Below are 19,581 nucleotides of genomic sequence, written 5' to 3'. Positions count from 1 at the left end.
ACTAAATGAAGGATCTACTGAATCGAGACGAGCCAAGAAGGATCTTCTTGTGAGTCAACTACAATCCTTCGCAATGAAATCAAATGAGAGTGTAGCCAAATGCATGGAAGGTTCAAGGAGATAGTCAATGGACTTCATGTAATTGGTGAAAAGATCGACAACCGCGATCTTGTAAGGTACGTGCTACAAGCTTTTCCCCGGACTACTTTATGGGCATCCATGGTCGATGCATATAAAGTATCCAGGGATTTATCAACTGTTAAACTTGATGAGTTATTTTGTGAATTCCAATTACACGAACAAGCTAATATGGGCACGCAGGAGAAAGGTATTGCTTTGATTGTAGATAAAGAGAAGAAGAAGAAGAAGAAAGAAAAGGAGGAACCATCAGAATCTGAGGAAGAGTCTTCAGACAGTGATGAAGAACTAACCTCAAAAGAAATGGCGCATTACGTGAAGAAGATGATGGGAAGAACTAAAAGATTCACGAAGAGAAATTTCAAGAAGACTTTCACACCACATCAAGGTAATGGTCAAAGTTCAGGTTTTGGTACTGATGTTACTTGTTATGAGTGCAACAGGAAGGGACACATCAGGCCAAACTGTCCGAACCTGAAAAAGGAAAATGAGTCAAAAGACAAAAAGAAAAAGGACAAAAGTAAGAAAAAGGAGGTGATGGTGGCTAAAGCAAAATGGGACGATTCAAGTAGCGAATCATCATCTGATGATGAAGAAGCATGCCACATCACAAGACACATGGCACTCATGGCACGAAGAGGAGAATCAGATACTTCGAGCAATGACGAATCATCATCAAGCGAAGATGAATCCTCCTCTAGCGAGGATGAGGTATTGGATAGTCATAAACAAAAATTGCTTTTTCGTACCATGAATTATCTTAAGCATGCATTAGAAAAATCTAAATCTAGGGTCAAGGCACTAAAAGGAGAACTTAGAAGGATTCAAACAACTGCATGTGATCATGGCAACCTAGATGAAGAAAATGCAAAATTAAGGGAAGAAAATGAAAAACTAAAGACATGTTTAGAGAAATTTACTTTGGGATCACAAAAGCTAGATCTAATCTTGAACAGTCAAAGGGCAGTGTATAACAAGGCTGGATTAGGATATAGACCTAAAGAAGTTTCATATATCTCACTTGTAGGAAGGCAATCCAACAAATCATGCACTAAGGGAAAATTAGCTTGGGTACCTAAGAAGTATCTTTCTGATGTTAGTGAGACTAGTTTTTGGATACCTAAGAAGGATGTTTTTCGCATTATGTAGGTGAGAGAAAAGAAGGAAGAAGGCATGTGGATTTTGGATAGCGGGTGTTCAAGCCACATGACCGGGGACGTAGGTAAATTCACTAAAATTAAATATATGAAACAGGGAAATGTATCTTTTGGAAATAACGAAACATTAAAAATCATAGGAAAAGGAACTATTAAAGTATCACCCACTATAACCATACACAGAGTTTTATTAGTTAAAGGCATGGTTTTTAATTTACTTAGTGTAAGCCAACTTTGTGATTCAGGTTACCAAATTGATTTTTATGCTAATAAATGTTTGATTAGGAAAATAGGAATGACCAACATCATTTTAGAAGGACATAGGAAACAAAACCTGTATTATGTGAATTTGGCACTTGCTACTAACTCTTCCATTGAGTGTCTTTTGTCACAAGAAGAAGCAGGATGGCTATGGCACAAAAGGCTTGGACACGTCAACATGAAGACTTTAGCAAAAGTGGCAAATAAGGAGCTAGTGAAGGGTCTACCAAAAATCAAATACATCAAGGACAAACTGTGTGATGCATGCCAAGAGGGTAAGCAATCTAAATCATCACACAAAGGTAAAAATCTAACTAGTACTACATTACCTTTAGAGCTATTGCATCTTGACTTATTTGATTGTCATAGTACACCTTCTTTGAATGGTAGTAAATATTGCTTGGTAATTGTAGATGATTATTCTAGATTTACTTGGGTGTTTTTCATGAAACATAAGGATGATACCCTAGAGATATTCATTGGGTTTAGTAAAAGGGTAGAAAATGAAAGGAAACTCAAAATCAACCGAATTAGGAGTGATCACGGTGGAGAGTTTGAAAATTCAAGCTTTTCCAAATTTTGTTTAGAAAATGGTTACAAACATGAATTTTCATGTGCTAGGACTCCTCAACAAAATGGAGTTGTTGAGAGGAAAAATAGAGCCCTACAAGAAGCCGCTAGAACAATGTTAAATGCCTACTCTTTACCAACCTATTTATGGGCAGAAGCGGTTAATACCGCTTGCTACATTCAAAACAGAATATTAATTCACAGATTTTTAGGAAAAACGTCTTTTGAATTATGGAGTGGAAAAATTCCAAAAGTTAACTACTTTAGAGTATTTGGGTGTAAGGTTTATATCTTAAACACTAAGGATGACCTAAGAAAATTTGAGGCTAAGGCGGATGAGGGAATCCTTGTAGGATACTCATCGACGAGTAGAGGATATAGAATTTATAATAAAAGGACTCAAATTATAGAAGAATCCTCAAATGTTGAATTTGATGAAACTAACAATACCTACCCTAGGAAATCTCAAATTGATGAGGATATACATGCTAAAACCAAAGAAATAACAAAAGAACTTGAAAATTTAGAACTTGAAAGCAATGATCTAGGGGGAGGTAGAGGAGACTCAGACAATGAACTAAAATGCAACAATAACACATGTGATGAACCTATTAGGCCTAGAAATCTTAGGCACCATCAAGATCATCCCATTGACCAAGTGGTGGGAGATATAGAACAAGGGGTTAGAACAAGATCACAAGTTAGAAACGAATCAAACCAAATTGCACTAATATCACAATTTGAACCCAAAACAATTGATGAAGCTTTAAGTGATAATGATTGGATAATCGCAATGCAAGAAGAATTAAACCAATTTGAAAGAAGCAATGTGTGGGACTTAGTTCCAAGACCAAATGATAAAACAATTGTCACAACAAAATGGGTGTTTAGAAACAAACTAGATGAACAAGGAAATGTAACAAGAAATAAAGCAAGACTTGTAGCTAGAGGTTTCACTCAAGTGGAAGGACTAGATTATGATGAGACTTATGCACCCGTGGCTAGATTAGAGTCAATTAGAATTCTCTTAGGATATGCCGCTTACATGGGTTTCAAATTACATCAAATGGATGTAAAATCGGCTTTCCTAAATGGGTATATAAAGGAGGAAGTATATGTGGAACAACCTCCCGGTTTTGAGAGTAATGAGTACCCAAATCATGTGTGTAAACTTAGAAAAGCCTTATATGGTTTAAAGCAAGCTCCAAGAGCTTGGTATGAAAGGTTGTCCACCTTTCTAATTTCTAAAGGCTTTAGAAGAGGAACCATTGATCCTACTTTATTTATTAAGTCTAAGGAGAATGATATTTTTGTTGCCCAAGTTTATGTAGATGATATTATCTTTGGGTCAACAAATGATGAGTTCCTAAATGAGTTTATCAAAAATATGGAGATGGAGTTTGAGATGAGCTTAGTGGGAGAGCTTACTTTCTTTTTAGGATTACAAGTAAAACAAACTAATGAAGGAACACACATTTATCAAACTAAATATGCTAAAGAAATGATTAAGAAGTTTGGAATGGAAAATGCTAAAAACATTTCAACCCCTATAGGAACAAATGTTAAACTAGACAAGGATGAAGAAGGGAAGGAAGTAGATTCCAAAACCTATAGGAGCATGATTGGTAGTCTTCTATACTTAACCGCTAGTAGACCCGATATATTATTTGCGGTTGGGATGTGTGCTAGATATCAATCATGTGCTAAAGAATCACATCTTGCAATAGTGAAAAGAATTTTAAGATATATCAAAGGAACATTAAATGTTGGTTTATGGTATCCAAGAAATCAAAACTTTGACTTGATAGGATACACCGACTCTGATTATGCAGGATGTAAATTAGATAGAAAAAGTACTAGTGGTGGATGCCAATTTCTTGGATCCTCCTTAGTAAGTTGGTGTAGTAGAAAGCAACCATGTGTAGCTTTATCTACTACCGAGGCCGAGTATGTAGCTCTAGGAGGATGTGTAGCTCAATTACTTTGGATGATGCACACACTTAAGGATTATGAGCTAAACTATACCAATGTAAAAATCCTATGTGACAACATGAGCACAATTAATTTAACCAAAAATCCAGTTCATCATTCTAGAACTAAACATATAGAAGTAAAACATCATTTTATAAGAGATCATGTAGCAAAAGGAGACATAGAGTTAAGCTATATAGAATCTAAATCAAATCTTGCGGATATTTTCACTAAACCACTACCCGAAAATGAATTCACAACTTTAAGAAGGGGTTTAGGAATGTGTTTTGTTGAATGAGTGTTTATAGCATTGTATGAACCATTACAAGAACAATTACATCTCACAAAACATTAAGGTTGACTTTGATTGTGTTTTGGCTTGCTTGAACTCTATGTGAGATGCTAGGATGATACTCATGCTTTACTTGTACTCATGGCACATTGTTATAGCATGAAAAGTATCAAAACATTAATAATAGATCAATTATGAGGATAGCAAATATTCAATTCATGGATATCTTGCTCATTAGTCATAATTGAATATTTAAAATGATTGGAAAACAAATAACAAATGTTATCACAATGCTAGACAGTAACAAAACCAGTGGAATTAAAACAATGCATGATATTGATACTCAACATTGCTCAAATAAGACTATTTTGGAGTTTGTGTCAATCTACAAAACTATGACAAATTTTCATGGGAAACAATTTTTCTCTGATAGATATCAGTGAAAGAAATGTTCTCGCAAAATTTCAGATTTTTCTGAATTTTGTGGAATTTCTGGTGAATTACTGAAATCCGACTGAAATATCTGAAAAGAACATTATCAGAATATCAGTCGACTGCTGACATCCATCAGTCGACTGATCAGTCGACTCATCAACTCAATTCACTCGACTGAACTCTCTGTGAGTTTTGAAATTCAATGACAGTCGACTGCTAGACCAGCAGTCGACTGATACAGTCGTCGACTGAACTCATCACAAACACTCGACTGAACTTTCTGTGAGGTTCGAAATATGAGAACAGTCGACTGTTATTCCACCAGTCGACTGTCATCAGTCGACTAACTTAACATCAGTCGACTGATGGGCGAAAAACTTTATAAACGACCCCGACCGCAGGCGACTGGAACCCTAGGTTCCAGTCGCCGGCGCCGGTTTTTCTCCTTTTCCAGCCTTCTCCGGCCGTTCTAAAGCCTCCAATCGCTTCCTAAGTCTAGCCCTAGGGTTCTACTCCACTCTCCTCTCTCGTTTGCAAACCCTAGAAGCCTTATTTCGAAATGGAGGAAGAAAGAAGGTAAAATCCTTTTCCAACATTCATTTCCTTTCAAAATTCATGATTTTACCTCTTAACTAATCTGTTTCTATCTTGTTTTTGTGTTTGTATCATTGCATTTCATTGCATGCATCATATACATGTCATTTTCTTAATTTTTGGTGCATTTAGAGGTCCTAGAATGAAACATGCAGTTTCAAGCGTCCTAGGAGTGAGGGTCTTCCCGTAGAATCCTCCACACCTCCTAGGGAGCCTACACCTCCTCCTCCACCTGAAGATCCCTAGATTCCACTCTTCTGAAGCCCAAAATCTTTTCAATTCTCTTGACTTTCAAATGATGGGGTGTCGGTATTTAAACACTGAATATTTCAATACAAGGACCCCACAACTCATGGAACTCATTACCTTCTACAACCTAGGAATCCTAATGACTTGTACCCACGACATAAATCTTGATCTTTGCAAGGAATTCTATGTGAACCTTCGCCAGATAGGAGGGGACAATCTTAGGTATGAGTCTACCGTTGGAAGAACAGTTATAGAGTTCAATCCTGATAGCCTTCAAGCTTTTCTACAAACCCGTCAATCTACAAATCCTTTTATCACCTATCCAAATTCCATGGTATCATTTCTGGTTCTTTTAGTCATATCTCACGTGATACCATTCATCAATATTACTTTGGAATGGGAGAAACCCTTTCAAAACATTTTTGATAACTCTCGCATGTCAGCACTTCACTATACTTGGTATCACATGATCTTGATTGCATTCTTACCTATAGTCACTCGAGGGCGATCTGTTATTCGCTGGCCACATCTCATCATGATGTACGCCCTCGAGCATCACCTTGACATCAACATTGCTCTAAATGTCTTTGCTTCTATCATTTATTACTCTGCTCCTCATCAAGGAAAACTTTACATGCCCTTCTGCCACATTTTGACTGCATTCTTTGCATCCAAGGGCATAGATGTCACTAGGGGTCAAGTCAAGAAGCTTAGGAAGAATTATGATTGTATAGGATCCCTCCAGCTTAAGTTAGCAAAAATAGAGTATCATGACGGAGCCATGAGATGGGCACGAGACATACAGGCTCCTGCTGCCTGCTGCTGCTGCTGCTGCTGGTGAGGAGGATGCACCTGTTGCTGCAGATGACCCTGCTGCTCCTGAGGGAGTTGCAGCACCTGAGGGTTCTGTTCCAGTTCCTGATCCAGCTCCAGGACCATCTGATGATCGATTAGCACGCATGGAGCAGCGATTTGAGGACTTATATGGAGAGTTCTTGTCTTTCAGACAAGACATTCGTGTAGAGCTCCAGACCATGAGGCAGGAGATTCTTGGTGCATTGCGAGGACAGCAGGCACCTCAGACTCCATCAGCCTCTCCTCCTCAGGATCCTCCTCCTCCAGCAGATGATGACCAGATGATTTGATGTAGATGTCAAGATGTGTTGATTTGTTATCATTTAAATCTTGAACATCTTGTTGAAATTGGTTGTTTGTGTGTAAAACTTTTGGATGGATGTTTGAAAACTATGTTTTGTTTGTGAATTTTTAATCAAGTTTTATGATCTTTATGCATAAATTTTTGATATATCAATTTTGTTTCTCTCTGGATGTTTTGATTGGTCTTTTGAACATGCTTAGTATTTTCTTATTCTATTTGGTACTTTTATGTTTACAATTAATTGATAAAGTTATTGTTGCTTAACTTTAAAATCATGATGGTTGATATGTTTGATATGTGTTGATGCTTTATTTCAAACCTTAAGGGAGAGCTAGATAAGAAAATAGATTTGGAAGAATCTATAATTCTGAAAACTTAAGGGGGAGTTTGAAATTTTTTAAGAAATTATATCTTAAGGGAGAAAAAGGATTGACATGTTTTAAAAGAAATTTAAATTGTGTTTGCTCAAGGAGTTATGATTTGATTCTTAAGGAAGAGCTTTTGTGTGTGAATTTAAAATTTTTATGGAATTATGATTAAGGGGGAGTGTATGATTTAAAAGTGTTTGAAAATAGGAACATGACGTTTAGGGGGAGCCTAGAGGGTTAAACCTAAACTTATTCAATCAAACACATTTTAATATCCCTCAGGAATCTATGGATATATTCAACGAAAAAGAAATCAAATTCATTAGGAAGGTTGATACAAACTTGGACATATATTGATTGTTTTCAATAACTTTTGAATTTTGTATCAAACCACCATATTTGAGACCAAAATTTTTCAAAATTATTTTTCTCAAAGAGAGTTAGTTCTAAGTAATGTACGTGTGAAATTTCACGAATTTTTGAAACTCGTACAATTACTTATGCATTTTTCAAATTCGTCTCTGATAACTGAAATACAGCTTATCAGTCGACTGTGTCAGAGTGCAGTCGACTGCTGAGTCGACTGATGTGCTATAAGTCGACTGATACTACTGTTTTCAACATATTTTGAACCCTTACCTAAATTTTTCCCTCCGAAATGATTGTTGGTGCAATATTAAGAGGGACAAACATATTTTTGAGTAGAAATTTATCCTACTTTGTCTATGGAAACACTTTTTGATCTTTGACAAAAAGGGGGAGAAAGAGAATGTTTAAGTTAATTAGAGAAAGATGAATGTTTAAGGAAAGTTGTTTATTCTGTTAATGCTTATTCATGCTATGCAAGTTATCATATTCTATGATACTATTCAACACTCTGATATCATGTGATTTATGCCTTACTTATCATATTCTAATCACATGCTTTGCTTTAATGATTTAAAGACCTAACTTAAACAAAGTTTTGCCAAACATCAAAAAGGGGGAGATTGTTGGTGCAATAGTTGCCCCAAGTGCATTGAGTTTCAATGTTTGGCTAAACCATGTTTAAAGTTAGGCAATTCTTATTGATCTAACATGTGTGATGCAAGTTTGCAGGAAAGTCCAAGCGTAGTCTTGGCAAAAGAAAAGTCCAAGTGGGTAGTCTTGGCAAAAGAAAAGTCCAAGTGGGTAGTCTTGGCAAAGGAAAAGTCCAAGTGGGTAGTCTTGGCAAAGAAAAGTCCAAGTGGGTAGTCTTGGCAAAGAAAAGTCCAAGTGGGTAGTCTTGGCAAAGTCTGGGAAGTCTTGGCAAGCAAAAGTCCAAGTGGGAAGTCTTGGCAAGCAAAAGTCCAAGTGGGTAGTCTTGGCAAGCAAAAGTCCAAGTGGGTAGTCTTGGCAAGGAGAAGTCCAAGGGTGGTCTTGGCAAGGACTTGACATGACGAAGCTGATGGAAGCATCTCAGGCTAGTGCAGGGAGGCATGAGGCTATGGGAGGTGTTTGAAGGCCGAGGTCTAGGTCAAGAGAAGCTGAAATGGGATTTTTCAGCTTCACCAGTCGACTGGCCCTGCCAGCAGTCGACTGCTCATAAATCAGACGCACACAGAAAGATCAGTCGAGCCAGAGGAAGACAGGAGTCGACTGGACAGTCGACTGGGGTTATGGATAGTCGACTGTTGCCAGTCGACTGGTCTTGAACAGTCGACTGTGATTTGAACGTTGCAGAAAATTGGCAAGCATTTAATGGCATTTAATGCAAGATTTTGTTGCCGATTGAAGGCATCAGTCGACTGGCCCTGCCAGCAGTCGACTGATGTTGCAGAGATTATAAAAGAAGCCTGCACGAGAACAACTCATCTTCTTCGCCATTCTTTCATTCTTTCGTGCTTCTTTTGTGAGCGTTTTTGTGCTCTGTTCTCTGCTTTATTCCTCTCCTCCTAGACAATATTTCATATCATTTTTGAGGAGATCAGAAAGGTGTAAAGGTTTCTCCGCCTTCGAGTTTTCGAGAAGGAGAAGATTCATAGTGCATCGGGTGTGTGCGTGCGTGTGGATCCTTGGATTAGTCACCTCTGCGGAGGTGGATACCAAGTAAAATAAACCGGGTTAGCGTTGATCTCTGTCTTTCTCTTTTATATTTTTGCTTCCGCTAATCTCTGTGCAGAGAAAGATCAAGAAAAATCGAGAAACGCTATTCACCCCCCCTCTAGCTATTCAACCGATCCTAACACTTTATGAAATGATGTGAGGATCGACAAGCTTCTGATTCCCATGTTGCCGTTGCACACGTTGGTAATTTCTTTGCTGGCATATCTCGCTCTTCGGATCCTTGGGTTCTTGATTCTGGGGTCACTGATCATATTACCAGTAATAGATTTCTTTTTTTCTTCTCTCTCTACTTCTGGTTATTTATCCTTTGTCACCATGGCAAATGATTCTCAAACTCAGTCTCAAGGTGTTGGTATTGTTCATCATTCTCCATCTCTTTCTATTCATAATGTTCTTTATATTTCCGGTGCTCCCTTTAATTTATTGTTAATTAATTAGCTTACTTGGTCTCTTGATTGTGTCATCTCGTTTACTAAATCTTCTGTTTTCTTATAAGACCGGAGTATGGGGAGGATGATTGACTTCAGATGTGAGTCTCATGGCCTATATCGGCTTCAACAGTCCTCTCTTGTTGGTTCGACGGTGGCATCTGCACTTCTTATTCATGCTCAGTTAGGACATCCTGGTCTTGATAAGTTGAAACAATTATATCCTGATCTTTCTCACTTAGAGTCTTTATCTTGTAAGTCATGTTAATTAGGAAAGCATATTCGTAGTTCTTTTTCTCCTCGCACTGTGAGTCGGGCTATGCCTCCTTTTTCTTTGGTCCATTCCGATGTTTGGGATCCGAGTCGTGTTTCTTCTACATTGGGGTCATGATATTTTATTACCTTTATAGACGATTTTTCCCGTTGTACTTGGTTATATCTGATGAAAGATCGTTCGGAGTTGTTTTCTCTTTTTCAATCTTTTTTCTATGAAATTAAAACTCAATTTGGTATTTCTCTTCGAACTTTGCAGAGTGATAATGCATGTGAGTATCTATCTATTCTGTTTCAAACCTTCTTGGCGTCTCATGATGTGTTGCATCGGATATCTTGTCTTCATACTCCTCAATAGAATGGAGTTGCCGAACACAAGAATCGTCATCTTCTTGAGATGACCTGGACTCTTCTTCTCCATTCTCATGTTCCTCTTCAGTTCTGGGGTAACGTTGTACTTACTGCATGCTATCTCATCAATCGCATGTCTTCCTCCACTCTATAAGGTCAAATACCTCATCATATTCTTTATCCTCATCAGTCTCTTCATCCTTTACCACCTAAGGTCTTTGGTTCTATATGTTTTGCTCATGCTCTTGATCCTGACATTGACAAACTCTCTCCCCGATCTCATAAATGTGTCTTCCTTGGGTATCCACGATCTCAGAAAAGGTATAAGTGTTATTCCCCTACCCTCCATCGATACTTCATCTCTGCTGATGTCACGTTCTTTGATTCTTTCATTTTTTGGACCTAATGGATCTCCGTCCAAGTTTTCTCCTTCTACGCCTGCACCAATGGCTATCTTTTATTCTCCGGAGGAGTCCCTATCACCTCCGGAGACATCTCCTCTATTGCAGGTTTATCAGCATCATCCTCGTCCTGCTTTGCCGCCGCCCACCACTGACGCTGCCATGGACATATCTTTGGAGCCAAGTCTTTCGTCTCGTCCTCCGGTCCCATCTCCTGAGTCTGATATTCCCATTGCACTTTGAAAAGGTATGCGTTCCACTCGGAAGTCAGTTGTCAGTTGTCGATGGGCATATACAGTGAAAGTCAATCCAGATGGAAAGATTGCCCGACTTAAGACTCACCTCGTTGCTAAAGGCTATACTCAGATCTTCGAATTTGATTATGGAAACAATTTTTCTCCTGTTGCCAAGATGTCTTCCATGTGCATATTCCTGTCCATTGCTGCAATTCGACATTGATCTCTTTATCAATTGGACATCAAAAATGCTTTCTTACATGGTGACCTGCTCGAAGAAGTCTACATAGAGCAACCTCCGTGTTTTGTTGCTCAGGGGGAGTCTTTTGGTTTTGTATGTCGCCTGCGGAAATCTTTATATGGCCTCAAGCAGTCTCCCAGAGCATGGTTCGGTAGATTTAGTACTGCAATTCAACAGTTTAACATGACTCGGAGTGAGGCTGACCATTCTATCTTTTATCGCCACTCATCTACTGGTTGCATCTACTTAGTAGTTTATGTTGATGATATTGTTATCACAGGTAGTGATCATCTTGAAATTTCACAGGTGAAACAACATCTTTTCAAACATTTCCAGACAAAAGATCTCGACAAACTCAAATATTTTTTGGGGATAGAAGTAGCACAGTCCAAAGATGGGATTATCATATCCCAAAGGAAGTATGCAATGGATATTCTAGAAGAAACAGACATGTTAAACTCAAAGACAGTTGACACCCCCATGGATCCTAATGTCAAGATCATGCCAAATCAGGGGAAGCCTCTTCCAGATCCTGAACGATACAGGTGATTAGTAGGGAGACTAAGCTACCTTACTGTTACTCGTCCGGATATCTCATTTGCAATAAGTGTAGTAAGTCAGTTTCTCAACTCTCTATGCAAGGAACATTGGGATGTTGTGACACGCATTATCCGATATATCATAGGCGCTCTAGGAAAGGGTCTTTTATATGAAGACAAAGGACATACTCGAGTCGTAGGGTATTCTGATGCAAATTGGGCAAGATCTCCCATTGATAGGAGATCTACTTTTGGGTTTTGTATATTTATCGGAGATAACCTTATTTCTTGGAAAAGCAAAAAGCAGAATATTGTGGCAAGATCCAGTGCAGAGGTAGAATATCGAGCTATGATCATAACCAGTCAAGAACTTATATGATTCAAACAGTTACTTCAAGAGCTAAGATTTAGAGAGGTTACACAAATGTCACTTATATGTGACAACCAAGCCGCCATGCATATCGCCTCGAATCTAGTTTTTCATGAGGACAAAGCATATTGAAGTCGACTGCCACTTTGTCAGCGAGAAAATCATATCTGGTGAAATATCTACTAGTTTTGTTAACTCACATGATCAACTAGCAGATATATTCACTAAGTCACTGAGAGGTCATCGAATTGACTACATATGTAACAAGCTAGGAACATATGATTTATATTCTCCAGCTTGAGGGGGAGTGTTAGAATATTAGGGATATTAGCCTATAAAAAAAATATTTTTTTGTTATAGAATATTTCTCCTAGAATAGGTCCCTAAATTGGTGTATAAATAGGGTCTTGTTTCTTGTAATAAAATAAGATATTTTATGTATTATTTTTACAGTATTCAAACACACTTCCATTCCAATCATGTTGTTACCCTATTTCTTCTCCCATGACTCCTCTTCCAATGTCTTCTTTAGGTAGAGCAATCGAGCTCTTTGTATCCAAGTCCTCAAATATTGATTAGGAACCCTTGGGTCACAACCTTTATTTGGGTCATAGAGGAGTGTCAACGAAGAGCAAGGTAGCCTCGTTGTGCGTGGGTGGAGATCATCTACCCACTAAGCAATGGATGGCTTCATGATGCATCACAGCTAGAACTTGGTGATGGAGGCAAAGAGTGTTGATCAACATTGTGTCAATTCTATAAGGTGGAGGTGGAAATGTCAGTGACAATTGGGGAAAAGATTGGAAGGTGGTAATGTGATTGATAAAAGGATAACGACGAAGTGAGAAAAGCACTGAGGCTAAGGCAAAAGTCAAGGGAGGCAATTGGTGTTGGCAAATCATTGTAGGACAAAGCCAATCATTTGATGCACTCTAGGAAAATATAACCCTATCATACTAGTAATCATTGTAGTTTTATCAATTTAATGAGGATATTGGGGGCCTTCTCATAATACCTATTACCAACCCTATTATACTAGTAATGTTTATGATTTTATCAACTTAACAAGGATATATTGGATTTTTTTTCATAATACCTATTGGATCCACCACTTCCATCAATTTGGGGTAAATTTGATCATGTAGCCTTCATGGATTATAGATGCTTCCTCTGTACTTGTTTCTGTTGATATACATAGTGGAAGTTGTTGTCAGTAGGCTCTTCTCTTCCCTCCTTCCAAAGGCAGTGTTTTGTTCCCTCCAAGTATACACAATTTAAAAAGGTGGTTATGGAACCATGTAAGTTTGGGGAAAGAGAATAATATATCAACTTCTTTAAGATATTTATTGCATGGGTATATATAGGACTCACAACAAAAGCCTACACCTAGACTAGTCCCTGTAACTTTATGCTCTTAACATACCCTTTTAATCCTAATGGATTCAAAATATAGCATATTAATCCTAGTTTATTTAAATTATCTAACTAAAATCTCCTGTTCTTTGAGCAAATAAATAATTTGAGCAAGAATAAGTAAACTTCAAGTCCATGGGAGAAGAGCATAAAACAAGTTTGGAGATATTTATTCAGAAATATCACTGTACGACATAAATTCCTGCTTCCCATAATACAATAATCATGCTCATCAACTCAAAACCATTTCACCTTAGTCAATGGTGCCTTAATTATTCATCAACAAACAATTTGTACTATGAGCCATTTCCCTAAATCACCCACAGATTTTTATTGCAAAATGCATACTTAACAACACGTGAGAATCACCCTTTAGTAAACATAGAAATGATGTAGATTCAGCAATCATCATCTTAGTCCCAACTATTAAGGGGACGGCTAAAAGGATCCTATCCTTCATTGAAGTCTAGGCTAACCTATATCACTAATAATATTCAAATATTTTCTAATTTTAAATTACATTAAAATTTTCTTCGCCAGAGAAATAGTGGCATAATTGCAGGACAAGCAATTAGTAAATCACCCTGACCTCCACAGATCAGAGCTAGCTATGATCCAGATACATAACAGATAAGCAGTCCACAAATACTGACCTCAGCCATGACAGTTTCAATACACTGTTGAAGACCTTTTTGAGCAGAACCCTCTACTTTGGAGACAGCTGTACCCATCTCTTCGAGACATGCAGCATGAGCATCAGGAGCTAAAATCCGAGAAATTTTATTTGAGAAATACTGAGAAAAATAGTAATCATCAGCATAAAGCTTCCATTCTTAGTGACATATGCACATAAGGAAAATTTTAGTGATTTACTTGTTGAAGTATTGCAACACTGCTAGCACATCGCTGCACAGCAATCATGAAAGATCTAAAGCTACTCTCACCTGCAGCAGCAGCAGCCTCAGCCTGAAAATTTTCACAGCAAGCTACTTACTAAATATAAGAGCATCACCATGTGTAAACAAGGTAATGGAGAACACCTAGCATGAGGAGAAAAAAGATTAAAGGAGAATAAACATACAGCAGAAGCAGCTGCTGCAGCCACCCTTCTGCTGACGCTTGCTCCAATAACAAATCTATCTCTTAGAGCTGCAGCCTCATTTAAACTTTCTCTGGCATGCTCGAGCCCATTAGTTAAATATCGGCTCACCTATTTAGAACTCATCATTAGTAAAGACATAATATCAAGATAGCCTATTAAGAATTCATCATTTAAGAGAGACAGATATCATCAGATAAGAAGTAGCAAACATTGCTATTGCTCCCTAACTTACTTGTTCCAGTAAGCAACCAAAGACTGATCTCACATTACTTGCAAGAGTAGCTGGCTGCAAAAATCAAAAACCTTTGTCAGTTAGCTTAGTGATGCAGCAAGGGAAGACAATCTCACATAGAGATAATCTCACAAGAGACAAATCGAAGAATTATTCATCACATGGGATCCAAATACCTTTTATAAACCACGATAAAGACCAAATATCCTCAATACAAGGCCTACCTTATCCAAAAAATCATAACTAGCTCTTAAAAATTTAAAACAACTCTTAAAAATTAAACAAACTGCAAAAAAATTAAAACCCTAAAATTTTAAAGGAAATCCTAAATTTGCCCCAAATTTCAAACTGCATCACTTAGCCAGTAAAGCAAAGATATTAAAGAAAATAAAATGAAATATACCCTGGAAGCAAAGATACAAAGAATATAAAACGAAATACACCAACGAAACATTAGCATTCACATAGAGAAACATTCAAATGGTTGTCATATGCTGAAAACATTGATCATCAAAATCTAAAGGATGTAAAAATTGGTCAACAAATTCTTGCCATTAATTAGTTGAATAAAAAAATGAATGACTGCAGAGAATGATTATGATGCTTCAAATTTAAGCTAATCACTCAAATCCGAATTAGACTGAAGCTTCAGATTCAAAAGCTAATTGATTCATGGTGCAATAGCTGTTAAACAAGTACCAATCATATTGTGGTCATAATGAGTTACTGGTGAGTAGAAGCATATAAAATGAAGCCTGCATGAAAAGAATTTGGAACAAACTTTGCTCCAATGCTAACTTATATCGCACAACTTCAATAATATTTAAAAGGGTTACCAACAATCCTATCCTCCTAGACACTAAGAAGTTACCTAAATATGGAAAGAATTTAGATGGAGCTTGAGATTAGATTGGTTGAAGAGACTAAGTGTTTGATGCAAAAAAATCACTAGTTTGCAACTGAACCTCATATGATTGCCATATATATGACAATTGGAACAAATTGTAAGATTAAAAAATATAGGGGAAAGAAAGAAGGTTCTCATCATATAGGCAACCGGTCATCACAGGAAGGAGTATAAGATGAGAATGAGCTGCATGATTTTGTATGTGTTAGATCCACATGAGTACAAGTTTATGGCAATCATATCCAATTGATCTTTTACATAAAACCAACAGATAATCAAATGGCAAACAAATTGAGCAATGATCTATATTAGTAAGAGCATAAATGATTTGATTGAGCTTAAACTGGAGTTAGTACAACATTTGATGTGATTGAATGAAGTGACAATGAGATTAATCATGATTCAATTATGTTGTTAATTATCTATTGTTAAATTAGATGGTGGTGAGGTGTGTGGTAGAGTAGAGATGACAATGGATCAACTTGGTCAATGATGACTGAACCAATTTTACAAGAAATCATTGTTGAAATGATGCATCATATTTAGGCACATTAAAGATTTATGGTACATTATTTTCCTCCCATGCCCTCCAAATGATTATTCATGAGTTGATATTTGTAGTTCTCCAAATTTTATATTATGCCTGGGGGTATGTATCTGAAAAGATCATACAGGAGGACAAGTACAACAAAAATAACAACCAAGTCTTATCTCACTAAGTGGGGTCGGCTATGGATCCTTTTATGTCATTGGGATATATCTACTACTATATCATCATCTATACTTAACTAAATTTTATCTTATTTTATTGTTGTTAATCAAGTCTTTTTTGATCTTCCTCTTTCTCATTTGATGTGCGTATTTATAATAGTTTCACATCGCCTAACTGGAGCATTTATTGATTGTTTAAGTACATTCCGTATCATCTTAAATGTCTTTCGAAGTTTTCCCTCAATAGATGCAATTTCGACTCTCTCTAATGCTCTCATTTTTTATTTTGTCCATCCTCGTATACCCACACATCCACCTTAATATCCTCATCTCTGCAACTCTCATCTTCTGATCATGTGTTCAAGTCATAACCCAACATTCAGCATCATATAACATAGTAGGTCTAATCGCAATTTTGTAGAACTTCTCTTAAATTTTAGAGATACTTTACGATCAGATAAAACACTCGACGCTCTTCTCCATTTCAATCATCCTGTTGTATTCTATGTAAGACAACTCTCTCAATTCCTTTATCGTCTTGCAAAAATGATCCTGAATACTTAAAACTCTCAATTCTAGACAACTCATAATCTCCTATCTTAACAATTGTCTCATTATATTTAATATTGCTAAACTTAAAATCCATATATTCTGTCTTTACTATACTAAGTTAAAACCTTCTACTTATAGTGTTTCCCATCAAGATTCTAATTTAACATTTACTCTTTCACGTGTCTCATCTATCAAAACAATATTATCTGCAGACAACATGTATTACGATACTGTGTTTTAAATGTATCCAGTGAGTTCGTCCATAATTAATGCAAAAAGATAGGGGCTTAGAGTTGATCTTTGATGTAACCCTATCTTTATTGAAAATGTTTCAGTTAATCTATCTGAAATTTTCATTCTGGCCGTTACATCCTTATACATATTCTTAATTAGTTCAATATATGCTATGCTAACACCTCACTTTTTTAAAATTCTTCATATAATTTCTCTTGGCACTCTATCATAAGCTTTTTCTAAGTCAATGAATATCATCTGTAGATCTTATTTTTGCTCCTGATATTTTTCAATTAATTACCTGTGAAGATGTATAGCTTCTATTATCAACCTTCCATGCATGAATCCAAATTGATTTTCGATCATCATGGTCTCCTTCCTTAATTTTTTTCTATTACTTTTTTTCATTATTTTTTTTTCAAAGTTTCATAGTATGACTCATTAGTTTAATACCCCTATAGTTTGTATAATTTTGTGCATCTATCTTATTCTTACATAAGGGAACTAGCACACTTACCCTCCATTGATCATATATTTTTTTCGTTTTCAATATATTATATTAAATAATTTTATAAGTTATTCAATACCTTGTTTCTCTAGGCATTTCCATACCTCTATCAGAATATCAACTGGTCCAACGACTTTTCCATTTTGCATCCTATGTAAAGCTTGTTCTACTTCTGAAGTTTGAATTCTACAATACAAATTTAAATTTTTATACTCATTTGATCTATTTAAATTATCTAAATTAAGTTGATCACCTAAACATTCATTAAAAAATTGATGAAAATATATCTTCCACCGTTCTTTTATTTCTCCATATTTACTAGTACCTTATTGCATTCATCTTTAATACATCTTCTTTGGATAAGATCTTTTGTCTTCCTCTCTCTCATTTTAATTATTCTATAAATGTCTCTTTCTCCTTCTTTTGTATCTAATTTTCGATATAACTATTCAAAAATTTCATTCTTAGCTTCATTCACTGCTTTCTTAGCCTCTTTCTTGGATATTGTATATTTTTTTAAAGTTTTCCTCATTCTTACAAATATATAATTTCTTATAGATTGTTCGTTTTTCTTTCACTTTCTCTTGTATTTTCTCATTCCACCATTAAAATTTCTCACTTGGTGGTGTATGCCCTTTTGACTCACCGAGCATACTCTTGGCTACTATTTTCAACTTTGATACCATCTTATCCTATGTCGTATTAGAGTCACCATATATTCATCTAATGTTTGTACTCCTACTTCTCTTTAAATATGTTTTGCTTTCCATCCTTTAACTTCCACCATTTAATTGTAGGAGTCGTGTATATTTTTCTTCTATTGATATAGGAGAACAAGTGCAAAGAATAATTTCAATGCAGAGTTTGATGCAAATTCACAGAAGCGTCTCGTAATAGTTTTAAAAAAAATAGCCTTCACAGCACCATTTGTGTAAATGCCAAAGGATATGTATAAATAATTTTTTACAAAAGTCAAGATTCTCAAGTTGATTAATACTGTTTTTCTAAAGCTCATTAACTACTAGCATTCATGTAATTTTGGTTATTTTTCAATCGGTGTTTAAATCAACAAAGGCACAGACTAGCACTAACCTGCGAAGAGAACAAAGTACATCTAGTAATGGCTTCCTCATTCCACCGTACAAATTCTGCTACTATAGTAGCAGATATCTGTTGGATTGGAGGACTTGCTGCTGTTTTTGACCTTGAGATAGTCCCAGTCGATTCAGATTGTTGCTGGGCTTCAGCACGTAACTCCTCCATCTGTGGTACAAGATAGATAGCATTTATATACTGACTACCAACAAGAATCCTTAGATTCTTTGTAGCAGAGTAATGACTATTTTAAAGCACAGGCAGTGCAAAACCTTTGATTGATACAGTTGTTTGAGGGACGCCAGTTCATACTCTGGATACTCATCTTTGTGTGAAAGAAACAGTGATTCCATAAGACCTGGGACAGAAAGAACACAGTTGTTGAACAGGGTAAGTTACTAAGACACATAATAGGAAATAGACAATATTGAACTTTTGCATTTCATGCTGTTTTGCACATGTTTGCAACGATAGAATAATAAAAACAACATATGGGGGAAAAAATAATAATGCACAGGGCATGCCCCAAGACGTAAGCATATGGTTGGATCAGGTTGTCCTAGTTGGCATAATGTCAAGTATACCAGAAAATAATCAATCTCCAAAAGTTGGACGGCACACATCAACATGCCATGATTAGGCAATCTTGGATTGTCCAGCGACCATAATAATCTCTCTTGTCTTCTACTTTTATAGGTAAAAGAATAAG

The 19,581-nt window shown here is 36.5% G+C and overlaps 1 protein-coding gene across 1 annotated transcript in view; it reads right to left on the bottom strand.

The window, feature by feature from the left end:
• Positions 1–14,052: 14,052 nt before the first annotated feature.
• The window catches only part of LOC141832617 (exocyst complex component SEC10b-like), a 29,447-nt gene continuing 23,918 nt past the window's right edge, over positions 14,053–19,581 (bottom strand). Inside the window, exons 13-19 of the mRNA XM_074720091.1 lie at positions 19,145–19,230; positions 18,870–19,040; positions 14,866–14,919; positions 14,613–14,741; positions 14,405–14,497; positions 14,185–14,325; positions 14,053–14,139 (exon numbers count right to left, since the gene is read on the bottom strand). Of these exons, the coding sequence (XP_074576192.1) occupies positions 14,053–14,139; positions 14,185–14,325; positions 14,405–14,497; positions 14,613–14,741; positions 14,866–14,919; positions 18,870–19,040; positions 19,145–19,230 (761 nt within the window). The remainder of the gene's footprint in view (positions 14,140–14,184; positions 14,326–14,404; positions 14,498–14,612; positions 14,742–14,865; positions 14,920–18,869; positions 19,041–19,144; positions 19,231–19,581) is intronic.

This window comes from Curcuma longa, chromosome 7, assembly GCF_044706935.1.
Source record: "Curcuma longa cultivar G26 ecotype Majalengka, Jawa Barat chromosome 7, ITB_CL_G26_1.1, whole genome shotgun sequence".
Classification (NCBI taxonomy): domain Eukaryota; kingdom Viridiplantae; phylum Streptophyta; class Magnoliopsida; order Zingiberales; family Zingiberaceae; genus Curcuma; species Curcuma longa.
Note: the sequence above shows the minus strand (reverse complement) of the source record. Positions and strands in the feature narration are given on the sequence as shown.